The sequence below is a fragment of the Lissotriton vulgaris genome, chromosome 9 (assembly GCF_964263255.1).
Source record: "Lissotriton vulgaris chromosome 9, aLisVul1.2, whole genome shotgun sequence".
In the NCBI taxonomy this organism is placed as follows: domain Eukaryota; kingdom Metazoa; phylum Chordata; class Amphibia; order Caudata; family Salamandridae; genus Lissotriton; species Lissotriton vulgaris.
In genome coordinates, this window is record NC_141697.1 from 1074727483 (window position 1) to 1074752164 (window position 24682).

General features: G+C 43.2%; 1 protein-coding gene across 2 annotated transcripts in view; it reads left to right on the forward strand.

Moving 5' to 3' along the window:
- The window catches only part of ABHD6 (abhydrolase domain containing 6, acylglycerol lipase), a 123502-nt gene that overhangs the window by 57517 nt on the left and 41303 nt on the right, over positions 1–24682 (forward strand). For both annotated transcript variants that reach the window (XM_086939050.1, XM_086939051.1), the window contains one exon: positions 2528–2641. In XM_086939050.1, coding sequence (XP_086795176.1) covers positions 2528–2641 — 114 coding nt within the window. The remainder of the gene's footprint in view (positions 1–2527; positions 2642–24682) is intronic.

Below are 24682 nucleotides of genomic sequence, written 5' to 3' on the forward strand. Positions count from 1 at the left end.
ATACATAAACCTTTCCAATTTCAAGATTATCTAAATTACCTCATTAGAAAATATGTCAGTGTAAGTTTTTTGCCTGCTTTAATTCCAGTCACATACTTTTAATTTCCATTATTTTTTTCAGAATATCATTCAGTCACATTTTTACATACAGACTGCGGCTTAAAATCATTAGTACATTCTGGCCCAGCATTTTGCCGGTAGGCTTCTTTTGAGGGTTGTTTGCCATTTTGGTATGGTGATGATAATGTGAACATGAGCAAGTGTTCGCCTAATGCTCATCTGTAAAACTGCTTAGTTAGCTGGGCATTTTGCCCAGTAAAAAAGAGAAACTGGAAATGTTCTGAAGGCTTTTGCAACCTCTACAATTATTCTAATTATGTATGAAACCCACAGAATTCTGAAAGGTCCACTGTGAATATTATACATATCTACTGGTCTAGATGAAGCTTGAATGTGACTCTCCAGGTTGTATGGAGTCCTTAGTCATATTTAGCTGAACAACTAGACTGCATTGAGGTTCCTTCTCCCAGCCTCTTCCATAAGCGTTACTGAGAGCTTTACTAAAGATTCTTACGTCTACAAAAAAAATTACCTGAGCAAGGCTTAGCTTGGCCACATAGACGTGGCTGCATTTTTTAGAATTTTGTAACACAATGTTCTGTTTACTTTAAACCACCCTTTGGAACTGCCAGGCCGACACTAAACAACATAAGGGCTGCATCACTGCTACACTGTCTGACCTGCTTGGTGATGGCATTGTACCGTTAGTATCAAGTGCACCCCAAAGAATCCTGTCCATCTGCGAAAGCAAGCCAGCTCCGCGCTTTGATCCAATGGTGATATTGCACAGAAGAAACAGAACAAAACAGAAGTTTTGATCTTCGACAACAACACCAGTTCCTGGAGCGACTCCTGGTGGCCCTCGGAACTAGGACCATAACCCATACCAACTGACCATGCCAGAGACCTCGGCATCATCCTGGACAGCATGCTGACCATGAAGTACCAGATCAACGCAGCCTCCTCCACCTGCTTCCTCACCCTGCGCATGTTCCAAAAAATCTTCAACTGGCACCCCAAGGACATAAGATGCACCATCACACAGGCCCTAATCACCAGCTAAATAGACTACGGCAATGCTCTCTATGCAGGGATCAACACACATATCCTACAGAGACATCAAACCAAGCAAAAGCCGCAGCCAGACTCATTCTCAACCTCCCCTGACGAACCCACATGACCCCTTACCTCAGAAACTCCACTGGCTCCCAATCCAGAAGAGATGCCAATTTAAGCCAAGCTGATGATTCATACATACAAGGCACTACACAACCAAGGACCCACCTACGTCAACTACTGCCTGATCTACCACCAACTATTCAGGCAGCTACGGAGTGCGTCCCTCTTGCTCTCCCACACCCCCCTCATCCAACGAAGCAGAAGCAGAGGAAGCTCCTTCCCTTCTCCGTCCCTGCAGCTATGGACCTCCTCCTCTCTTTTAGAGTTCCAAATATCACTCCAGACCTGGCTGTTCAACTGAGCCACTTGGGCCGTACAGCCCTACAGGCCCTACACGCGCCTGGATACCCTCTTGAGTGATTCGCTGCTCTATAGAAATCGACTGATGGATGAATTGATTGTTTAATTCATAGTGAGAATAAATAGGTAGTTGCCTCACCTCTCTCTATTCTTGCTTTTAGTGACTCCCCCCAATACAATAAATATATCCATTTTCCTCCTTAAGTCACTGTCAGGACCGAGTCCTTTAACACAGACTGGCATTGAAGAACAATATGAATTTAGCTAAATTGACACAGAGAGCACAGAATTGATTATGAGTTCATTCTGTGACCCAGTGGTGGCAAGTCAGACATATTTTCTAGGATCTCAAGATTGCTCACACAATTCAACAAGACCAGAACTTTGGTTGGTTGAGATTGGAATCTGATGATTAACTCACTCATTGAGGGATCTGAAAATCTGGGTATTTTGGGTAATTGTGACAGGGGCATCCTCAAGCTAGTATCTACACCATGATGTTGTCTGTTGCAGCAATGAATCATGAACAAGCCTCTGGAGCCAATTTTTTAAAAATAACAGTGGGAGTGGGGGAGAGGGGAGTAGGGAGATCAAGGAGAGAGAGACGAAGAGAACATAACCCCTCATGCCCTGTAATGCAAGGTCCTGGCATCAGAAGTGCAAGGATATATCTTGTCTAATTAAAACACAGTGAGATCAAAATGCTCCTTGGGCAGGATAATCACAAGAATCAAGCGGAAATCCATCACATTAGGACCAGTGAACTGAGATAGACCAGAAACCCAACCAATCATGAGCAAACTGTGGACTCAAAGCCAACTCTGCCTCTATATTGGATACATTAGGTCTGTTGCCAGTAGACAGGTACTGATGTCTGCAAGGTTGGCTTAAAAAGAGCAAATAACTTGTGTTTTTTTCCCTTCTTTTATGTAAGCAGAAACATGCCTTCCGTGCTGTTGTTTTAAAGGGTTGTTATTTGTTTCCACAGTTTCTGCCAAAGAACATGCACGTAGTCTGTGTTGACATGCCTGGTCATGAAGGCACGACGCGCTCGTGTTTAGATGACTACTCAATAGATGGACAGGTGAAGAGGATACGACAGGTATGCCAAAGCATGTCAACTGAAATCATGCCTCAAACTATAGCTATTGCTAGTTTACCCCAAACCAAATGTTGGTTTTTTTGTGTTTTGATTTGTGCTGCCAATCCTAATCTTTGATAGACCATGCTAATCAAGATGCACCTCTTTGTTTGCTAGTATGACCATTTTCGTATTGCAGTTGTATATTCCAAGGAGATTTAGAGCCTGATTCACAAAGGTAAACTTACACTGTTTGTGTAAGTTTACAACTGTTTGCTATTCACAAAGGTATTTTACTAGTAGTATCTTTATGACTGCAGAGTCTCCGCACATAAAAAGATATGACTAGCGTATCTTTTTATGTGCGGATCCTCCGAGTCGTAAAGATACTCCCTGTGAAATACTTTTGTGAATCTCAAACAATCGTAAAATTATACAAAAGTGTTAGTTCACCTTTGTGAAGCATGTCCCCTATGTCTAACACCACATGAAACTGTGAATCCCAAACAAGTGAAAGCAGCACCAAGCCAATAAAGATGGAAACAAAACCAAGTCTGCATAAATGTAAAAATGTGTGTAAGACTAATTCCACTTGCATGTTGTGCCACATACAATATTTGAAATTAGACCATTTAGACCCTTATTTCAAGCTGCCCTCTAATGTTGTTGAGAGTCAGTAACACTAGTTAAGCCCACATGGAATTATAGGATGTGGCGTTTCATTCAGAGACTGCTGAAATCCCATAAGTTTAACTAAGGAATATGCATAATAGAAGAGCCTCATGTTGCCATTTGAGTGCACTGCTGTCCCTTATAGAGCTAAGGAAAATAATGGTTTCAAGCGAACTCTCAAAATTCTGTAAAATTACCCCCAACTTCGGAATGTTCGGATAGAGGATGCCATTACGCTATATACAACCGCTCTAGATACACGAGTTGTTCTCTCCTCACTCAATGTAGTAGTTCGTTTTTCCTTTGTTTATATCTTACGGGTTGTTATCTATGTTTTAAAGGGATTGGAGTTTCTCTCTGTACAGCACTCAGATGCCCTTGGGTCATCTTCACACTTTAAAAAACTATGGGCCCGATGTAGGTAATCTCAATTTACCGATTCTTAAATACCGAATTTTACCGATTCGGTATTTAGGAATCGGTAAATATGATGTTGGAAAAAATAGGTAAAATTGACTGATTCTGTAATATTCCTTATTACCGAATCGGTAACACCGATTCGGTAATAAGGAATACCTTCCCATTCATTCCTATGGGCCTGGAGGCCCATAGAAATGAATGGGAAGCCATTCACTATTACCGATTCAGTATTACCGAATTGGTAATAGCGGGAGCATATTCAAGAGTGGCAGGGTGTCACATTGACACCCTGTTGCACCCATGAATCGTGCATGTGTGCACATGTGGCGCACATACACATGCCACTTTGAATAAAGCAAATAATTGCTTTTTAAAGGTATTCGGTATTTACCACCAACTTGTAGTTGGTGGTAAATAACGAATCCTTAAAGCAAAAATGCACTCACTTAAGTGCTACCTACATAGGTTTTAAGGATTCGGTAATTTACTGATTCCTTAAAATAAAGAATCAGTATTTTACTGAAACCTTATTTACAGCCTCCTACATTAGGAAGGGCTAAATACCGGTCGGTACCGGGAAATTCACTGATTTTCGGACGTTACCGACCGGTATTTACCTACCAACATCTGGCCTATGTAAATAAATAAATAACCTTCACTTGTTACTTGTGCAACCTTAAGAGGCAGTTGTTCTTGTAGCATTTGTTCTGCTGGCACCTCTTACCGATGAAGGCCTGCCTGTCCAAATGCTGATCCACAAGCCCGTGTGACTGTCTCAGGTTTCTTTCTGGCAACAGTAGTCCTTGCTTACGCAGGCCAGCCAGGCACCCTGGAATGGAGAAGTACTCAAGAGCAGATCTTCAGGAAAAATTGAGAGGCTTGCTCACATCTGACTGTGTGCAATTTTCTTTTTCGAAGGTGGGTACATTTACTACCATTCACCTTTCAAAAGACGTCACTTGTTTGCACTCTTCCTGTCAGACTCTCGCCCAAGTAATAGTCTTGGGGCCCCTAGGTGCATGGCTAGCAATATAATGAGAACATCTGTACCCTTGTGGCATTTGCCACAGGTATCTTTTAAACACTGTCACAGAAAGGCAAGTCTACCTAATATATGTGTGCACCTTTTGTCTGCTGGCAAATATTACTATTCCCTTCAGTACTGAAGTTGGGGGTAATAGTACTGAATAAAAGTACTCACCTCACATACTTTCTAACCCCTTAGCTTAATTTAGGAGTGGGTTTACTCATGTGTGAATTGAGCAGGTGTGAGAGTGGTTATGTTTTCTTCCTACAGTTTTCTTCCTACAGTGTCTAACTGGCTGTAAGAGTGTGTAGAGTAGTGTTTCCTAGGTCCACATGCTAAGTAAAGTAACAATACAGAAACTAGTGCTGTTGGGTGCATAACTGAACCAAAAATGGTTCAGGTTGTGTAGTCCAGACAACGCCCACACCCACAAGTGCATGCATTTGTGTAAAAAGTTAGCAGCATTAAAAAAACACACACAAGTGCATGATATTCCCCTACATGGGTGCATAAGTGAACAATGAGCACAATGCATCCGGGCCCATTTAGTAACACGGTCATCCGACCTGTGACACCTTTGTTGGATGGGTGTGGGGGGCAGTGGTAGGACTGCCCATAGGGAGGGAGTGCTGCATGACGCGTCCTGCAGGATACTACAGAGCGATTCTCGGATCTCATTAAAACACTCATTGGCAGAAGGTAGATTGGTATATCTCTTCAGGAACATCAGTGGAGATACCCAAGAATTATCTAATTAACACTTATTAGACTAATGACAACAATGACCAGAAAGCAGTCTCAGCCCACCACATGCAGGCCTGTGTTTAGCTGCAATTTGTAAATCCTGAAGTCATGATCTCTATTTCCCTCACATATCTGACTACATAGACCTTTCAGTAACCATTCTGTGTCTTGATGCCAGGATATCGGCATAGTCTTTCCTTTGCTCCCTAGTATTGTTGTACACCTGATAGCGCACTCGTACTTGTTGCACCCGGTTCTGGGTGAAGAAGTGGTTGGCTGGGATGATTCTCTGCAAAAGCTCTGTTTGTTGATTCCACCTGCCTAATTCAGCCTGCAACACAGCTGTGTTGCATTCAAATGAATGAATATGTCAGTCCCTGCCTTCTGTTGTGCATTATGTCAGTAGCTATCAGTGCGATTTCTAAACGCTTAGGGCGAGATTTATTAAGAGTTGAAGCTGACAACATACTGTGCTGCGCTTCGTCAAATGCAGAGGGCAGAAATGTGCTTTATTTACTAACATATGCCTCATTTCTGCTCTCTCTCAGTGTTGTCGGATTGTACGGCGAAACAATGCAGGGAACCACATTGCATGCCTTAACTACGCATTTTCCCCCCACGTTTCTTTACAACGTTTATGCTTTTTACAATGTATGCCATTACCACGCATTGTTTATGTATATAAAAACAATGTATTTGTAGGGTGGGGACCCCCCACACCTCCCAACGTACCTTAAATGCCTGGTAAAGGCATGCGTTGTAAAAACATGCACGTGGTAAAAACATGCATCCCTTGAACATCTCAAACATCCGAGATCATTGAGGAACCTCTATAACAAACACATAAGAATCTGTAAAGCTAACCATAGTGTGTTTGCGGATCCATTCTGCTAACCATTTGATAAGGTGCTGACCCGTACCTATCACATGCATATACTACATCAAGAGATGTGTCAGGAGTTCCTGTGAAATACTGCCCTAAGTGATGCCCCAGCGTGGCTGTGCGAGAGGCATGACTTAGGATTTGTCCAGGATGAACACCTTTTTTGTCTGCCAAAGAGAGGAAGGGCCGCAGCTCACCCTTTCATAAACCAACTTGAGCAAGCTAAAAATCGACACAAAAAAACAAATCGAAATTGTTAAGCTTTAATCAAATAGCCAACTCAATCTCTCCTCGAACTGCGACAATTTTTTCCACTTTCTTCATTCAAAAGACAACAAAGATGGAATATGATCTGGAGACTGCAGTGGAGCTCCTGCCGATCTTACCACCTATCAGCCCCCACCTTCCTCAGTCTTTTGTGCCAGTTCATACCCCCAAAAACAATGCCTCTTGGAGCTTATTTAAAATCTTGGATGAAAACACTATTCTAAAATCTCTCACAGTATTGAGACCATCCAACCACTTCAATGAACCTTTGCCATCAAATGTATTCAAAGAGATTAAACTATCCTTACTCCCACTCTGGGCCAAGATAGTTAATTCTTCACAGCATCAAGGCTCTATCTCAGCCTATTTTAAGGCTGGACAGATTACCCCTATTCTAAAACAAAACCTACGGCAGTTCACACTGACCTACATAACTCCCGGCCAATTTCCAACATTCCTGACCCTGGCAAAGCTCATAGAGAAATGCATCCACGTTCAGCTGTGTAACCACATAGAACAATTCCAACTACTTGACCAATTTCAATCTGGCTTCCGTCATAGTACCCAATCTGCTCTTACCGACATTGTGGATGATGCCCTCAAAAATCTGGAACAGAACAATTCCTTCCGTCTGATCCTCCTTGACCTATCATCAGCTTTCGATATGGTTAAGCATGACTGCTTACTCACCCTACTGGAACACAGGATGGGGCTCTCAGAGCCGGTTCTAAACTGGTTCGCCTCTTTTCTCCCCAATAGAACTCAAAGATTCAAGGTTAATCAGTCCCTGTCTAATCCGTCTTAGGTTAATTTGAGGGTACAACAAGGGTCTACACTCTCACCAACTCTCTTCAATGTGTTCATGGAACCTTTAACTGAAATTTCGAAAGTATCCAAAATCCATTATCACATGTATGCCGATGACATCCAACTGTACCTGAAAGTCTGCACCCCAGATGACATCAAGTCCCTCAACACAACGCTACTGAGAGCTCAAAACTGGCTGACTCTAAATCACCTTAAGCTAAACGCACTTAAAACGGAATGCCTTTTAATCGCCCCACCTAAACAGTCCCCAGTCAGCAAAGAATGGATTAATGACTGAACCGCTCTTAACTGCATACCACACATCATTGACTCCATAAGCTCACTGGGCATAATGCTAGACAAGAGCCTGAACATGCAGAAGCACATTAGTGCTCTCACCAAAGGGGCAAACTTCCAAATGAGCATCCTAAGGAAAATAACACCTTTTTCCCCCCTCCCCAAATGACTTCAAATCTGCTGTGCAAAGTCTGGTGATTTCCAAGTTGTATTATGAAAGTGCAACCCTCTGTGGCCTTTCTAGATCTAAGATGGCTTCACTAAGGGCCTCTCTGAACTCTGCTGCAAGACTTATCACAGGCTATAAAAGAAACCACCATATCACGCCAGAACTGAAATCCCTAAACGCGCTCCCATATGAAGCAAGGATACAACTTAAAATTGCTTGCATGACCCATAAAGCCTCAGACTTCAACACCTCGCTGTACCTCGCACAAAAACATGTGCTATCTGGTGGTTCCAGATCCTCCAGAAGTGCCAGCACCCTATTGTTTTAACCGCAGAAATTCCATAAACAGAAAGCCTACAATCAAACTTTCCCGGGTATCGCCCTGAGAATTTGAAACTCCCTGCCCCCTGAAATCAAGACAAACCCCTCTGCGACATCTTTTAAAATGGAAGTCAAAGCTCTATTGATGAACTCATTCTTGCCCTAGAACCCCCACACCCAACAAGCACTCTAATACTCTCCCTTGTTTATTATCTGACTTTTTATGATTGTATTTTGGTTTGGGTTTCAGAGATTTACTTCTTTTTGTACTTTTTCATATTTACTTTGTTGTTAGATCCCCTAGCTTCCTCCTGTGACATTTGGAAAGGGCTTTGCTTATTCTTGATCCGCTAATCTCCAGGCTTGCTCTGACACATTTTCCTCACCATTAGTACATTCTTCGACTGTTTATGAATATGCCTTGTTCTGCTGGTCTAAAGTTTTTTTCTCCCCCTGAAAATTTCAATTATCCTGTTGTCTTATCTACATGCCTCCTCTTTATCGCTCAATTGTAAAGCGCTTTAATACCCTCAGGGTTCTTGTTCGCTCTTTAAACTTTTAAACGAAATCAATAAATAAGGAAATGCGTGCAAATAAATGTGTGGTAAAGCACCCAACGTGGTAAAGACCTTGTTGTAAAGGCTGTTTCATGTGTTGTCGCACTTGAGGCTGCCAAGCACCAACGCAGGTACCCTTGCGTCATGGTGCATGGGGTCTTGTGTTACACCCAGGATTGTATTTGTGCATGAAGAAGCACCCTCCTGCACAAAAACTATTCTTAGAGGCTTTTCCTTGCAGCACACTTAAAGAGAAAAAAAAAACGAGGAGAAATAAAGATATTTCTCCGCGTTTTGCCTCTCCTGGGATAGAAAATTTTGATGTATTCTCCGGGGCCTTTTTTGCTCTTGCATCACCTTGCATGAAGCAAGGCCAATGCTAGCCCCAGATAAATCTCACATAGATTTCACTTGAATAGGTGTGATTTACTCTTGTAGTACTGGCGGCTTATTCTTAAATCCCTTGAGTAAGCCAGTAAGCTGCATGAGTAAGTCACACCTACTCATAGCCAGGGCTTTGTGAATCTAACCTTAACTCTCTGCAGAAAATACAGTCCGAGATAGTAAACAAAATAAAACAATGTGCAATGTTTGGAAAATATCCAAAGTCAGATGGGAACTAAGTGGAAAATAAGAAATGTGCACTGAAGAAAAATCTGTGCTACATATTTGGACTGTCCCTGCACATCAGTATGTTAATTACAGATGCACATATGGTCTCTCTTCTGCAAAACAAATGGACCCATGAAGTGACAGAACATGAAAACATTTGAGGTCTGATTATGGATTTGCAGAAAATCCAAAACGTGCAAATGGTTTGCACAGAGATCAGAAATCTGAATGAGTTTTTTGGTAAATATTGCATGAAATATTTACTCTGGATTGAGGTATTTATTGCATACAGTAGATACTTCAAGTCACCCACCTGCCCATCCCCACAATTTTCAACAGACTGATTTTATCAAAAACCTGATGCTATTTATTGTCAGGAAATGCATGGAAAAAAACGAAATATGCCAATTTCAGTGATATAAATACCAATTCTCACTGTACAAAACTTGGAATAGAAGATGGTTATGGCACATGGTAAATTAACTCACCGTAAGGTAATAATACGTTCAGAGCTTGAGGGGGTCTAGGTGAACATGCTCTTTATACTCCTGCCATCTAATGTTGTGGATGGACATTACAACTTGTTTTTCTTCGAATAAGCTTTACGTTGATGCAGCCCTTCTCCGGAAATACATTTTAAAATCATGCCACCTTTCCCTGAAGTATCTTATCAAACATATTCACAACAGTGGGGCCCATAACACTGCAAATCACTCGCTAAACACTTCCAACCTACTTCATGGATCGCTGAAGTTCAAGAAAAGCTGCTGTATCAGAGTGGAGTATCTAAAACTTAAAAAAATATATTTATACTATTTACACCTGCAGTCTAGATAAGTTTACCATGGTTTTAATTTAATTGTGACTTTTCATTTAGACACACCACGACTGAGATCAATGGATCTGCTAGTAAAAATTAGGCGTAGGAAAACTCAAGACCAGCTTAATTCTCCATTTATCTAATTTTTATTAAGAGCAAATTCAGCATGTCTAAGTTTATTCACTTTATTTATTTAATTTCTTCAAAGACGACATTTAAAGAATACGAGTTTTAAATTAAAGACAGTTAGATTCATTTATTTACGAGAAAAACTCTAAAATAGACATTTTTCATTTATTTTTATAGGTCAAAATATTAGCAAAAGACAGATAGTTCCCAAATAAACATTTATTCTCCTAACTTCCCTAACTAAACCCTCAACTAAAGTACATCTCCCTGTGAAAGGAAATAGAAAAATTATTCAGAGTCTTACATCTCAGGAAAAATCAGCATTCCAGCAGCATCTCTGGAGGAAATCGAAGAGAGGTTCGTTCTCCAACAAAATCAGCACTTTTTATACCTTTTTCATTAGATCTATCTATCTAAAAATGTAACTTTCAACCTGAATTCGAGTTCTGATTGGACAATTTTGAGGTGGATAAGCATCATTCCGTCATCACAGTTCCAATTTTACTTCCGTCCACAAATTTCGAATGGGTCCTTTGTTTGGCCCAAGTCCGGCCAAATCCTGTTCTCTACTCAGAACTTTAGCATATATTCCCACGTTCTGATTCACTGTGCTCATCATTTTGGCTGCCATCTATACCTCCAGGGCATCCTGTCCTTGAACCGTAGTCACTCCAGGCACAAACAGCTCGCATTCAGACTCGGCCATTTGCTTACACATGCGTGCTTCTCTTTGTGACCACCATAATCGAGTGACTAAATTTTCTTTTAGGCCTCACGAGTGAAATATGGGAACTATCATAGAAACAAACACAAACAAACATTAATGTTGGGTTTTCCAACCCTTCTGTTTACCACCCCCCTTTCTAAGGTTTTCCCTGTCAATAATTACCTAGCACATAGCCACATTTAAGCGTAATATACTTACTTATCTTCACGTTTTGCCACAAATTACGTAAACAAAAAGCACATTTATGCTGCATTCCGTTATTTTAAAGCTGCTGATTTGTTTAAGACACGACAAAATCACAGGATTAGTCATTTATGTTTGCAACACAAGCATAATTAATTTCCCATGTGTGTCTGTGTAGGTGCACTTTTATTCTAAATTGATTAGTTTTTCATGCGTCACTCAGTTAATTCAGATTATGGTTATGGAAGTATGATTTTGCAAGGTACACAAAATTTAGTTTTTCCACCTTGCTCGATCAACGTCACAGGATGTGCTTAGTCCACAGTGCGCATAGGCACCGACTCCACCTTAGACTGATTTTTTTTTCCACCATTGGGGTTGAAATAATGGCTTTGAAATCGAAGTGTTCCGTGTGGGGTTTTGGGAATAACTGTTCTACTCTTTGACACCAATGACTCAGACAACAATCACTGCACACTCAGCCAGTAAATCTTTATTTCGATGATTAAAAACCATCATAAAAAATACATTATACTGATAAAAATACATTAAATTTACATAACTGAACTGTATTTAAAAACAAAGTTTATACAATTATACATACATATTGTTATATACATCATTGCTTAACCTCTTATGTTTCTTAATCTCACTGCTACTTTTAAAAAGTTCATAACAGAGCATAAAGTGCGCTTATCATTTGCTCTTTGTAAAAACAGTAGCGCAGTTTTAGCATGGCAAAATTTTGCCTCTTTAAGGATATCCACCAAAAATTTACGTCGGGGAATTTGATAAAATGAACACAAAAGTACAAAATGAAGGGTGTCCGGCGGAGACCTATTGTCGCAGCCGCAGGCACCCTTCTGCTCAATTGTTAGAGTAAAACCAGATGGGTAAGATAAAATATTGGGTAACAGATTGAGCCTAAAACAACACATTAAAAACCTGTCCTGCTGGTTGTACATCAAGAACAGATAGGGTTCCAGGCCCTCTCCATTACTTACTAGACAACGTGCCGTTACTGATCTCTTTAATAGTTCAGAGCCTGATCTACAAAATGCAAATTTTTCTAGCAACAGTTTTTTAATTCGGAATTTACAGGAGGTGGAAATTGCAGTCGAGTTGCTAAAGAGGTTATGCTGGTCTATATCTTCTAACATGACCTTAACATAGTTTAGCCAAGGGATTAGCAACCCCTTATCCCTTTGTAGACAGTCACCTGCAATTAGTCTACTTAATTCTGCCTCAGGGTTTACCCAAATTCTGAGCCATGCCATAATGGGCCTCACCTTTACCTGGTCTGAAATGTATGGGGTCCAGAGTTCACAATGTGCAATTTCGGCTGGGGTACTCTGTGGAATCTTTAAGATCCTACGGAGGAATTTGTCTTCCTCCAGCTGTAAGTGTTTTGCATCCCTGAAACCCCATACCTCTGTCCGTACAATGCTTTTGCAGTGCTTATGGAGCCATAAAGACACATTACTTGTTCTGGTGACCAGCAGCCCAACCTTCGGGCAAAATTTATTATCGCAACGTTTGAGACCAGTTTTGTGCAGCGTTCCTCAACCAGAGAGTTAAACTTTAGCCCCCCATCAAATAGAAGGCCCAAATAGGGAAAAGTGCTTACAGTTTCTATATGTGAGTCCCTATTTTAATATGAATTTCCTGGTGCGCCTTTTACCAGCCACCATCACAAAGGACTTGCTCAGGTTGTCGGATAGGTCTAAGTTTCCCATGAACTTTACAAATCCATCAATAAGATATTGTAAGCTTCGTGACGTGCGTGCAAGGAGGAACGCGTCATCCGCGTACAGCAGTACCGGAATTTGACGCACTCCTGCTTTAGGGCAATCTACATTCAGGGCACTCAGTGTTCTCTCTAGGTCATTAATGTACAGTGAGAACAAGAAGGGAGCAAGGATACACCCTTGTCTCACACCACTGGTGCACGGAAAGGGATCCGTGCTCCCCCCACTCCGTGCTAAAGCGAACCCTGGCAGTGGTGTTCCAATGTAGTTCTCTGAGGATATTAATAAGTCCGGGATCAATTCCCAGGTTATTCATCATGGCCCACAGTTTGTTCCTATTTACATTATCGAAGGCTGCAGCCAGATCCATAAATCCCATATAAATAGTTTCTTTACTTGCTTTTGTGTATTTAGCGGTCAGTAAATATAGATTAAGACACTGATCGCTTGTTGATTTACCCGATCTAAAGCCGTACTGAGTGTCTACTATGGTATGATGCTCTTCTGACCAATCCATCAGACGATTCAGTACCACACGACCCAATATTTTGGCAGAGACATCATTCAGCGATATTGGTCTATAGCATTGGGGATTGTCCCTACTCCCCTTCTTGAAAATAGGGACAATTAATGCAGTAGGCCAAGATCGCAGGAGCCCAGATTAAATGGCCGCGTTTAGAACCCTTGTCATGATTGGAGCCCATAGATCCACATTACTTAAATTTAGATCTGGCGAGGTACCATCGGGTCCTGGAGCTTTATTTCGAGTCAGGCCCTGGATAGCCTTGATTGTTTCCGTGAGTGAGAATTCTAGTTCCAGACTCCGTATTCCATCCCATCCCCCTTCTGGAGCTGCATCGTGGATGTAATTGTAGAGACCCTTAAAATGTGTCACCCATTGTTCAGGAATTATATTGGTGCTAATCACTGGGGCACCGCTATCCTGAAAGCATGAAATATTGATGATTCTCCAGAATTCCGTGAGATCTCTGTTCTCCCCTGACTCCCTCAGGTCGGCCCAGACTTCCGCTTGAAACGCTGACGTCCTCTGTTTTACCACGGTTTTATATGTCTGTCTACAGAGGGCCACTTTTAATTTGTCCCTGGGTTTGGTTTTGAGGGTGGATTTTAGGTCTCTTAATGCTCTGGAGCAATCTTGTTTGAGTTATATTCCTCCTAGGGCCTTTTGTTTTCAGTAAATCATCAACAAGTTAGTTAGTGAACCAAACACCTTAACCAGTGCGCATCCCTCTACTGAAGGTTCTAGGCATTCTTCAATATGTTTTTTCCCTTTTTCTATTAAACATTTATAGAATGCCTGGGCATCAATTTTCGACCACCTGAGTCGTCTCCCCTGATCAGTTGGCCTCAACTCAGTGTCTGCCTGTTTACTCCTTTGGGGCCGACCGCAGCTATATATTAATTTCAAGACTAAGGGGTTATGGTCACTAAAAATGCTCCAGTCCATTCTGACCTCGGTTATCCAGTGTTTTGCGAAAGTGGATATCACCATGTAATCTATAATGGAAGAGCATCCTCTTCCTTTAAATGTTGGAGTAAGAATACCCTCTTTTCCTGGAGCAGCCAGATCGATCGTGTGTGTTAGAGCGTGGGTGTCTAATAATTTAGTTAGTGTTTTTCCCTCCCTGTTGTGTTCAAAATGTGGCCCGTTCTCTATCGGACAGGAAGACCAATCTGCAGTTACTGGAAGCAGATTTGGGCATAAATGACAATTTAGGTCGCCCATTACTAAGACAATTGGTTCTGCCCCCCCTTTCCTTTGTTCAGCCTCTTGGCTGAGTCTGCAGTCTAGTTCCTGAAGTACACTATTATTTCCATTTACCGGCTCTGAGTTATAGATATTGAATAACAGTAGCCTCAGCCCTTGCCCTAAAAATGTCGCTGCCTGGAGAGTGTGTGATGTCCAGGAAGGTAATGTCCATACTCCATCTAAATTAATGTCAACATACAGTGCTAACCCTCCCTTAGCCCTTCCAGAACTACCTTCTTGAGCTGGGACAAAAAAACATTTGTAGCCCTCTATTTGGTAAGGGGAGCTATCGACCGCCCAAGTCTCCTGGAAAGCTATTATTTGGAACCCACCTAAGTGATTCCGCAAGTCTGTATTTCCAAATTTCCTGGCTAGACCTGCTATATTCCAGTACATTATATTCAGCACTCCCCCAGATGTTTTTCCGACCTGCGTTCCCTGAATATTTGGTGCGGGTCCATCCCTTCTCACTAGCATGACCCCTTGTTCATCTTCATCTTGCTCTCCTGGGAATTCTATAGACCCATTCGCCTGATGATCTCTTAAGTCTCCCTGAGCAATAAGTTCGTCACCCACTTTTTTAGCCATCCTCTCTTGAGAGTTCCATGCTTCAGATAGTCCTTCATTTTCGTCGAGGGACGATAGGGGACTAAATCTATTTGTCCACTGTGGGAAGCCCTGACTTTGTGAGGACTGGCCTACCTGATCGTAATACCTTTCCCAAGGCATGTCCGGTGCCCTACCCATTCCGCCAAGAGCGTGTCTTTGGAAGTGTGTGATACGTTTTCTTGGATAGAAATACCCTAGTGGCAAGGATCGTATGGTACTAGTCTGGTTACGATTACAATTACCCAGTATATATTCCACTAAGTTGGTATTCCTAAAATTCGCAATAATGCAATTACCTGCGATATCTTTCCTCCTGCTACCTACCCAGTTTGCCCTTCTGACATATAGAATCTCACCGCATTCCTCACCATATAGGGGTCTATGTATATTTAACCAGGTGATTACCTTGTTTTTTAGTTCCATGTGTGACTCTTTCTGCCCCGCCATTAGTTCCGGTACCCCGGCAAAAACAACCACATAAGGGCATGCTTCAGAGGGTAAGTTTATTTTTGGTAATGGATAATTTGTTCTATCATTTAGATCTTGGCCTATCTGATGTGTTTCTGCCCCTCTATGATTTGAGGGGTTCCCTTTTTGTGTTTGCGACATAGTTGTCTGCTGTTGGGCCTTATCTGTACCCATGTTCCCAGTCTTCTGCTTGTTTCCCACCCCCACCTTGGCTGGAAGATTGAGAGATGCATGGACTTGTACGATGGTACATTGCTCATTGCTGACACAGCTATTATTAAGAGGGTTTGTTGGCCTGAAATGATGACTGATGGAGTGGGCTTTGCAGTTGGGCAGTTATTTATAGGACCCTTGATCTTCCCCTGCTTGCTCAACTCATTTGTAATTTTATCTAGTCTACTGACTAGTGGTTTTATTTGATTTACAATAAAGACTTCCAAATGTTTTTGGAGGTCTGTTATTACTTCAGCCATCCATCCTGGTGGACCTGAGTGGCATATCGATTTTACTACTGTGACCTCGTCCTCTGTCTTTGGGCCTGTGCACAGCTGTACTTGGTTTCGCTTTCCTGTGTTGACCCCTACTAGTGCCTCCTCTTTTGGATCTGTTACCTCGAACTTCGTTGTCAACCCTAAGTGTAACCACCTCTAAATCTACATCTACTACCGGCTGGGCGCATGAAACGCCATCAGTCGAAATATCCGAGATATCGGTTTGGGCAATCGCCGATATGTTGGTTTCCGTGACCAGTGTAGGTGTGAGTGAAGTAGTTATTGGTGTAATGGATAAGCATCTCTCCGTGCGCTCAATCTCCCCGGAGACAGCCCCAATTACTTTCCTCAACATTAGATCAATCGCAGTGGGTGGCGCTTTATGAAATAATGAGCCATTGGGCTCAGGCGCTGTTATACTAGGAGGGGGGTATGTGCTTTGCCTTTGGTAGAGCGCGTTATCGCCTTACTGGCCATTATGCTGGAGATGCTCGACAGGGTCTCACTATTCTCTAACAGCCACTAAGCTTGCTCCAAGGTTAATAGAGCCTCCTTCCACCTCTATAATAGAAAACGAATAAAAATAAATGATTTACACAAGTTTTCACCCCTTCTCGCCTTTTCACACTAATTTGCATCCCCTCAGCACAGTCCAATGTCCTTTATCTGCCGTACTATCGTGCTGGGTAGAATCAATTAGAAGGCAAAATACCTGTTCAAAGTCCCAAGGGGGTTGGCCCAGCCCGGACTCCACTGGCCACTGATGGTCACAAATGGTCCCGCCCTTGTTCCGGGCTTCTCCCGGCGCTGCCCGCGCGCGTCCCGCGTCGCGGACAGTGTTGGGAGTTTATTAGTAGTAGGAGGAGGGGAAACTGGCCACAGGTGCTCCTGGCTCACCGATTAGTGCTGGGCTGCTTGGAGTGGTAGTCCGTGTTCTTCCAGGTACACGGAGGGTGGCAGGGAACAGGTTGGCTTTTCTTCCCGTTTTCGACCCCAAGGAGTACGCCCTCAGTCCACGGGCAGCACAGGTTCCTTAATGCAGGCAGGACAGGAAAGGAAAAGCGCCGGCAAGAAAGCTTCACGCAGCGGCACTGTACACAGTTCTCATGCCAGGATCACCTCTATACTGCCAACTGCGACTGCTTCGCCATGACACACAAGTAGCCAACACCAGGGTCCCCGACTTAGTCAAGACTTTTTCGACCTATGTGGAGCATCGCTTAGAGAATGTGGATACGAAAGGTTTGATGGAATGCACACCCTTCCAGTTTTGTCCAAGGTGCTACTTAAATATCCACGGGCCAGACCAGCACAGCATTTGCCAACTCAGCCTCTCTCCTGACTACAATGAGACCTCTTGTGAGTTCTGGCTTACCCTCCAGTGTAAAAATACGTAAAGATCCCAAGGGAAAGGTGTTGGGCGCATTAAAAAATGCAGCACCACTTATCCTCTGAGACGCCTGAAATCTTCAATGAACAGGACCACTTAGCATTGAATGAACAGGACCACTTAGCATTGAAGAGGAAGTGCTGGGTCCCAAAACTTTGTTTTCAAACACCCCGAGGAAAAAGATGATTCAATGTCAACACCAGCATGGCAGTGCACCAAGAAGACGCCAGTGGTCCTGGGTACGACCCCAGCGTAGTGCTAGGGAATGAAACCAGCTTCAGTTAAGCATCCATATGCTGAGGCAGAGCACCATTTCTGTTGGAGTTGGGCATCATACCCCTAGAAACGCAGAAAGAATGCCTTAACCTCTGTCCCACCACTGGCTCCAGTCCGCACTGAGAGAAGGCTTCGGGCGTGAAGCAAGCTCCCCACAAAAGATGATAAGCCTCAACACTCGACCCCCCCCCCATGTCCCCTCGGCTGAAGGTCACCAAACATTTCTTTTGCAGCTGAAATCACCTCAGATAGTACTGATGTGACCCAAAGCTAAGTCGATGCCAAAGTTCCCTTTGACGCCAATGTCTGGAAAATCCAAGTGTCCCATGCTGTAGAGACTACCAGAAGAACTCAATTTCAGAAAGAATCACCTATCGATTCATCCAGAAATGGGCAAGGTTTCTGCTAAACCAACCACATGAAAGCCATCACCCACACTACCCCCATTCCCAAGAAACAGAGTCTAACTTTCGAGGAGGAGCTCACCTTCAGTGCACAATGATTTTTCACCTGGTAACCAAGAGGAAAATGGAAAAGGCAACAAGCACACCACCCAGCCTCCCACACCGAGGCCATCACCACCACCTCTTACTCCACCTTCACCACCCCCACCATGGCCATACTCTCCACCCCTCCACCTCCAAAAGAATCTCCTAAGAGGTCAGTCCATTCATTATCCAAACCAGGAAGCTCTTGTGCGAAGGGACACCCTTAAGACGCACCTGCTGATGCAAGGGACAAAGAGGACCCTTGGGATGACTACAACGATGATCCTATGAATGGTCCAGAGCGCAAGTCAACTACACCGCATGCTATCACTGCATCCCTTGCCCTCATTCAGAGAGCGGCCTGCCACCATAAAGTCAATGTGTATGTTCTACACGGTGAAGATGACTTTTTTGACAACTTTAAAGACAGACCTGGTCAGAGCTAAAGTGGTCACGCTTTGGGTTAAGTAGACATTTAAGGCATCTACCAATGACCCTCTTTACCTCTGGTGGTACATACGACAGGAAAGTGGGCTTTAGCTCAGTCAAAGGAAGAAGGAGGTCCAACAACACTTCCTTACTATTCCATTTGTCAGAGATACAGCTCTTTGGTCCCTAAGTGGATGAGATGTTCTAGAAAATCAAGACAGCAGCAAGTTCACAAAGTCTTTGGGCGTCCTGCAGGTTGCAATTTTGAGGAGTACCTTTTGTAGAAAGCAATCCAGGGGCAAGAACAAAGTCACACCCTGTGGACAGTCGCAAACCTTCCAGCACCAACAAAAGGCCTTTCATGAGTCCTAGTCAAGTAGAGGGTACTCAAGGTGCGGTTACGTGGCAGCAAAATCAAGGGTAGGGGCAGAGGCGGCTCCGGTAAAGGATGTAAAGGAGAAACACGCTCCTAAGCCCTGACACACCTACACTCCCCTCAATCTCACAACACCTGTTGGTGGAGATTGAAGCCGTTGACATCTTTGGCACTCCAGAAAGCACTCACTCACAGAGGTATCCACACTCAGTCAATGTACAGCGCACTATGGATAAACTGGTCAAAGATATTTACCTGCGCTTTTCTAGATCTTCAACTCATCCTGTATGTGGTGAGTAAAATAAGGCAGGTGTCTACGACCCTAATCTTGTTGGCCCCAACTTGGGCCAGTCACTCCTAATATTCAATGCTCTTAGAACCTCATCAGTACCCAGGATAAACTACCAATCAAACTGGATCAGGCACCCAGATCCCCATCCGCTCCACCTAGCAATTTGACACCTGAAGTCTTAGAGTTTGGCTACCCAATCCTCCCTTATGAGTGTATGACCATATTGCGTGAGGCATGTAGGCCCACTCCACATGCATGTTATATAGCCAAGTGTAATAGTTTACTCCGCTACTACATCTCTATTATATTAAGTTGCTTGCAAGACTAACCAGCTCTCTGTAGCCATTGCAATACGTCACACAGGTCACAATACTTTCAAAGCAGGCATTGCAAAGTGGATTGTGAAATGCATCAAAACCTGCTAGGCCAAAGCTAAAGTGTACTTACTTCACTTCCTAAGGAACACTCTACTTCAGGGGCGTAACACAGGCCCCCGCAGCCCACACAGTGCGGGGGGGCCCCTAGCTCCAAGGGGCCCCCTCGGCACTGCACTCTGTCCAGAGAGCTCCTGATTGAGCCAGGAGGGGGCCCCCCTAAGTACTGTGCAGGGAGGCACCCTCACTTTTCGTTACGCCAGTGCTCTACTTGTAAGAAGGCGCATGGCTTTCCTAAGGAACATGGCTGTCCTAGGTAACATACAACCAGCAGACATCTGCAAAACCTCTACCTGGTCAAACACCACACACCTTTACAAAGCAATACTGTGTGAACATACTAGTCCATCAACAGGCTATTGTTCTCTAGACAATGTTAAGGCCACTATACCAAAAAGCTGCATATGTGCCTGCTAACCACTGCATAGAAGGAAACTTTTTTAGTTGATGCAGAGCAAGTGTATCTTTATCCACACGTGCTATGAACAGAAATTGTTACTTACCCTGTAAGCATCTGTCTGTAACTTAGTGCTGTAGATACATTTGCACACACTCTCCTCCTTAGGAGCTTGTAATGATGTCACTTGTTTTCTTACATTCACACGATTTACCAACTTACAAGGCACACAGCATATCGCAGTAGTCTTACTCTACACTCTACTTCCACCTTTCACCCACTTAACGAAAAAAACAATCTCAGGTGGAGTCAATGTCCCTCATTATGGATTAAGTCACATCCAGTGCCCCTACTCTTCTTTGCGCAAAATCAAGTTGTAATGCCCAAGCCCAGCACTAGATGGCAGGAGTTTGCAGAAAATGTGAATCTTTAACACCACACCCTACTACCACATGTTTACAAGGTAAATAATATTTCCCTTACCTGATGTGTTAATTTCATCCGACTCTTAATCAGGGCCTTGAACTTTAAAGTCAGGCATGTTTGACGTGTGCAGGCTTTAAACGCTGTGTGCTAGTCTCACACTCCGACTGATTCTTGCAGAAACAGAATCAACCCCTGGTTTCCCTAGACGCTTCTGCGGCGTTCCAGCTGTGCCCACCCAGGGTTGGATGCCTCCAACACTTTTGAGTATGGCTGTTGCCTGCTATCTGGAAGGTATATCATAGTAAGTTAGACTTGTCCCTGGACACACACTGACCCTTTAGCCCCAAGGAACCTGACCAGCCTGTGTTCTTACCTGATGGTGAGCTTACCCATCTCTGTTGAAGGCACACAGTAATCTTGTTACACAAGCCTGAAAGCCAGACAGAAGGAAGGTGCAATGCTCCAACTTTTTCGATATGTTAGGGTAGCAGACTCGTCTTGAGATTCAACCAGTTTGCTCAAGAGTGCACATAGTTTGTTTTTATCAGCATCTTTCTTTTGTGAAATCAGTTGTGTGGTGCGAGATTTGAGGACACGGCTATTGCAGAAGCAATTCGCCATCAAAGGTGACATAATGAAACCTAGTAGTTGCTATTTTTGTGTCAGTCAGGAAAAAAAAAGTGCTGTGTGGAAATAGTGCTGTCCACTGTAGTGCTAGTCGTAGAGGTCTGCTGTTTCACCCACACACTGCCGGCATTGTTTCTAAACCTTTAAACCTATTTGGAGGATTTTTACGTTTTTGCAGCGTAATCCTCTTCCGGATTCATGTGCGTTATTTCAACATCTAGAGGTTGTTTTTAACTTCAGGCTTCGACCGGGTCGGGGTCGGTATGACTCACTGTTGACCAATGACTCACAATCGAGGTGGTCACATTACTGACTCAAAACCACGTGCCATACTGCGTGTTAATTGAATGTTCTTCACGTCAGATTAAGACGAAGGCAAATCATTCTATTAGGCGTATCAAATTCAAATTTAAGTTGTTCTCAGGCGTTTGCGTCTCAACAGTAGTTATATTGGACAAAACGAACATAGAAAAAAAATAACTTAAAAAACCCCTTTAAAATAACAAAGATTACGTCTGTAGTCAGACTTTGTGAACCGAATGTTCTGCACTTGGATTCTGAGAAGAAAGCAAAACATTCTATTGCACTTATCTTTCCGCTTGATTACTACAGAAGGTGGCGCAAGCAAATAAGCAATGAAGTGCCTTTTATTATTAATCGCAGCTTGTTATGCAATTTATAATTCGTGAGATTCTGTAAACCTTGTTGTATAGACGCCTGTCTCTAATACTGCTTCTGATGTACATTTGAGCCGCCTTGTCCTGTAGTAGCCTCTTGTGGGTACACAGAACAGGAGTGCTTCCATTATAGCATAGCACAAGCTGTGCACATATATTCATGTTATGCATTTTATACACATAAATCCTAGAAAGCAAAAGTGTAGGGAAGTAATAACACAAGCTGTGCACATATATTCATGTTATGCATTTTAAACACACAAATCCTAGAAAGCAAAAGGTCTTTGAATCGTAGTGCTGTATGGAATGTTTCAAGGCCCGTTTTGGTGGATTTTTCCTTTGCAGAGGATTAGAAGGCTTTTGCCCGCGTGCACTCTATACATTGATTACGCCCCATCTGCTTTCTGCACCATAAAAGGGAAAGCAGGAAAAACACATAATCCAGGCATGATCTCGATTGCTTTTTTAGCAAAAGCACTGTACTTTTCACAGCTTTTTTCAGTTCTTTATGTTTTTTTGTCACTTAGAAAATACTGCTTTGGGGAGAAACCTATTTCCCAATTCAATTCATAATACAGATCCAGAATTCTCAAGAAACCCTCATTTTTTATTTGCTGTGACAACTAATTATGAAAGGTTTGACTTGTTCCTGGGCACGCTTTAATTTCTAAAAGCGCCTGTGTGATCCTCTTACTGCGACAGGGAGGATTATATTGAATGATTTTTATCTGTGACAAGGTTGCATCTGCCTCTTTCCATCCCTCCTTTATAGCGTGGGCAGCACCCATCTCGTCATTTGTTTGGCTTATTGCTGTCTTACATTTGGGGAGTGGCATCACGCTGTAGAGGAGCCGTGGGTGTTTGGGGTTGGCGTTGGAATGGGGGTACAGCAGGGAGTAACATAACAGGTGTATTTCTAAAGCGCACGATTACTCGTAGGTGTCCTGGCGCTGAATAACAGATGTTTATTGTTACCCGACTCAATGGTACTCATTTTATCGACCTCAGATGGATGAAAGGCTGAGTGGACCTGCCGGGATTTGAACCTGTGACCATGAGGTCAAACACAGGCCCCTGCAATGGACGCATTTGTCCACTGAGCCACCAGACCCGGTAGTAAGCACTCTGTGCGATTTGAGCCAGCCGCGATTTGAAGAAAGATAATCTAAAACAAATTCTGGTACAACAGAGCCCATGAAAAATATTCCCAAGATCAGTCGTATGTGGTTGCTTGCAAGGAAAATACTGTATTAAAGAAGTCAAACAGATCGACCGTAACCCGGACTGACCGTTCAAGGATCCTGTATGCAGAACGTCTATTTCATGACTTACCTGTCTTTTCTGTAGAATACTTTCATGGGACTGGGAATGAATGTCTGACCTTCCATCTTGGTGCATATCCCAGTTTGTCTTTCCAGTGTTTCATAAGACTGTACAAGGATCAATACTCCTCAATGTTGTGCTTCACTTTGTCTTTTGTGTTGTATTTCTTTATTGGAAAAAAACCTATGCAGCAGATGTACAGTATATAACACAGTACACATTTGCGACGGATAAAGAGGGGGAGGGGAAGATGTGTGGAGGGGGAGAAGAGGCTAGGTAGGGCCAAGATTGCACTATGCTAGAAGTACTGATAACAACCACAAATTATACATCTTCTTTCGTCAAATGTTGACGGGCCGACATCCCCCATGGGCAGAGTGCATGGGCAGTCGGGAGCAAGGGCAGGGAAGGTGCTCTGGACATCGGATTGGGGTGAGCGAAGAGGCAAGGAGAGAGGGTGTAAACAGGGAGCGAGGGGTGTCTCACGCCAGCAGCCTATCGTACCCCCAGGGCACGGGGAGGGGAAATGGGACCCATGCCAACACACGTGTATTTATTTATTTATTTATTCTATGCATTTTTATATAGCGCAGACTTTACCCAAAGGTGTCAAAGCGCTGCACAATAGAACCAGTTACGTTACATGAGGAAAATGTTACAAAATAGAATGTTACAAAAGAAACAGGAGACTAGAAAAGGTAGGGTAAAACCATAGAGGGCAAAAGCACAATGTCAAACACAGCAAGCAAGAGTGAGGAATGTACAATAAAATATTACAAATTTAAAATGATGAATGAGCTTCCTAGAGGGACCTAAGAATGAAAGTATTAGTTCTGAAAGTGTCTTTGGAAGAGAAGAGATTGGAGGTCAGCTTTGAAGATTCGGGTAGAGGAGGTGGCACGGAGCAATGAAGGAAGCGAGTTCCAGATTCTCACCGCATTACCTGAGGAGGAGAGGGGCGGGAGATAGCAGGAGCCCACCGCATGGGAATGGACCAGTGCATGTCCGAGTAATAGAGACAGGAGGAGGGAGAGGATGGCACAGGAGGGGGGAGAGAGAGAGAGAGAGATATGGGAGAGAAATATGATCGGGAGCAGTAGAGGGGGGGTTGTTGGGGCAGGGTGCTTCACTTTCAATTACTGTAGTTTTGCTGAAGGATTTGGCAGTGAAAAGTTGCCATGCATCAAAGTGGGTAATCTTTTAAA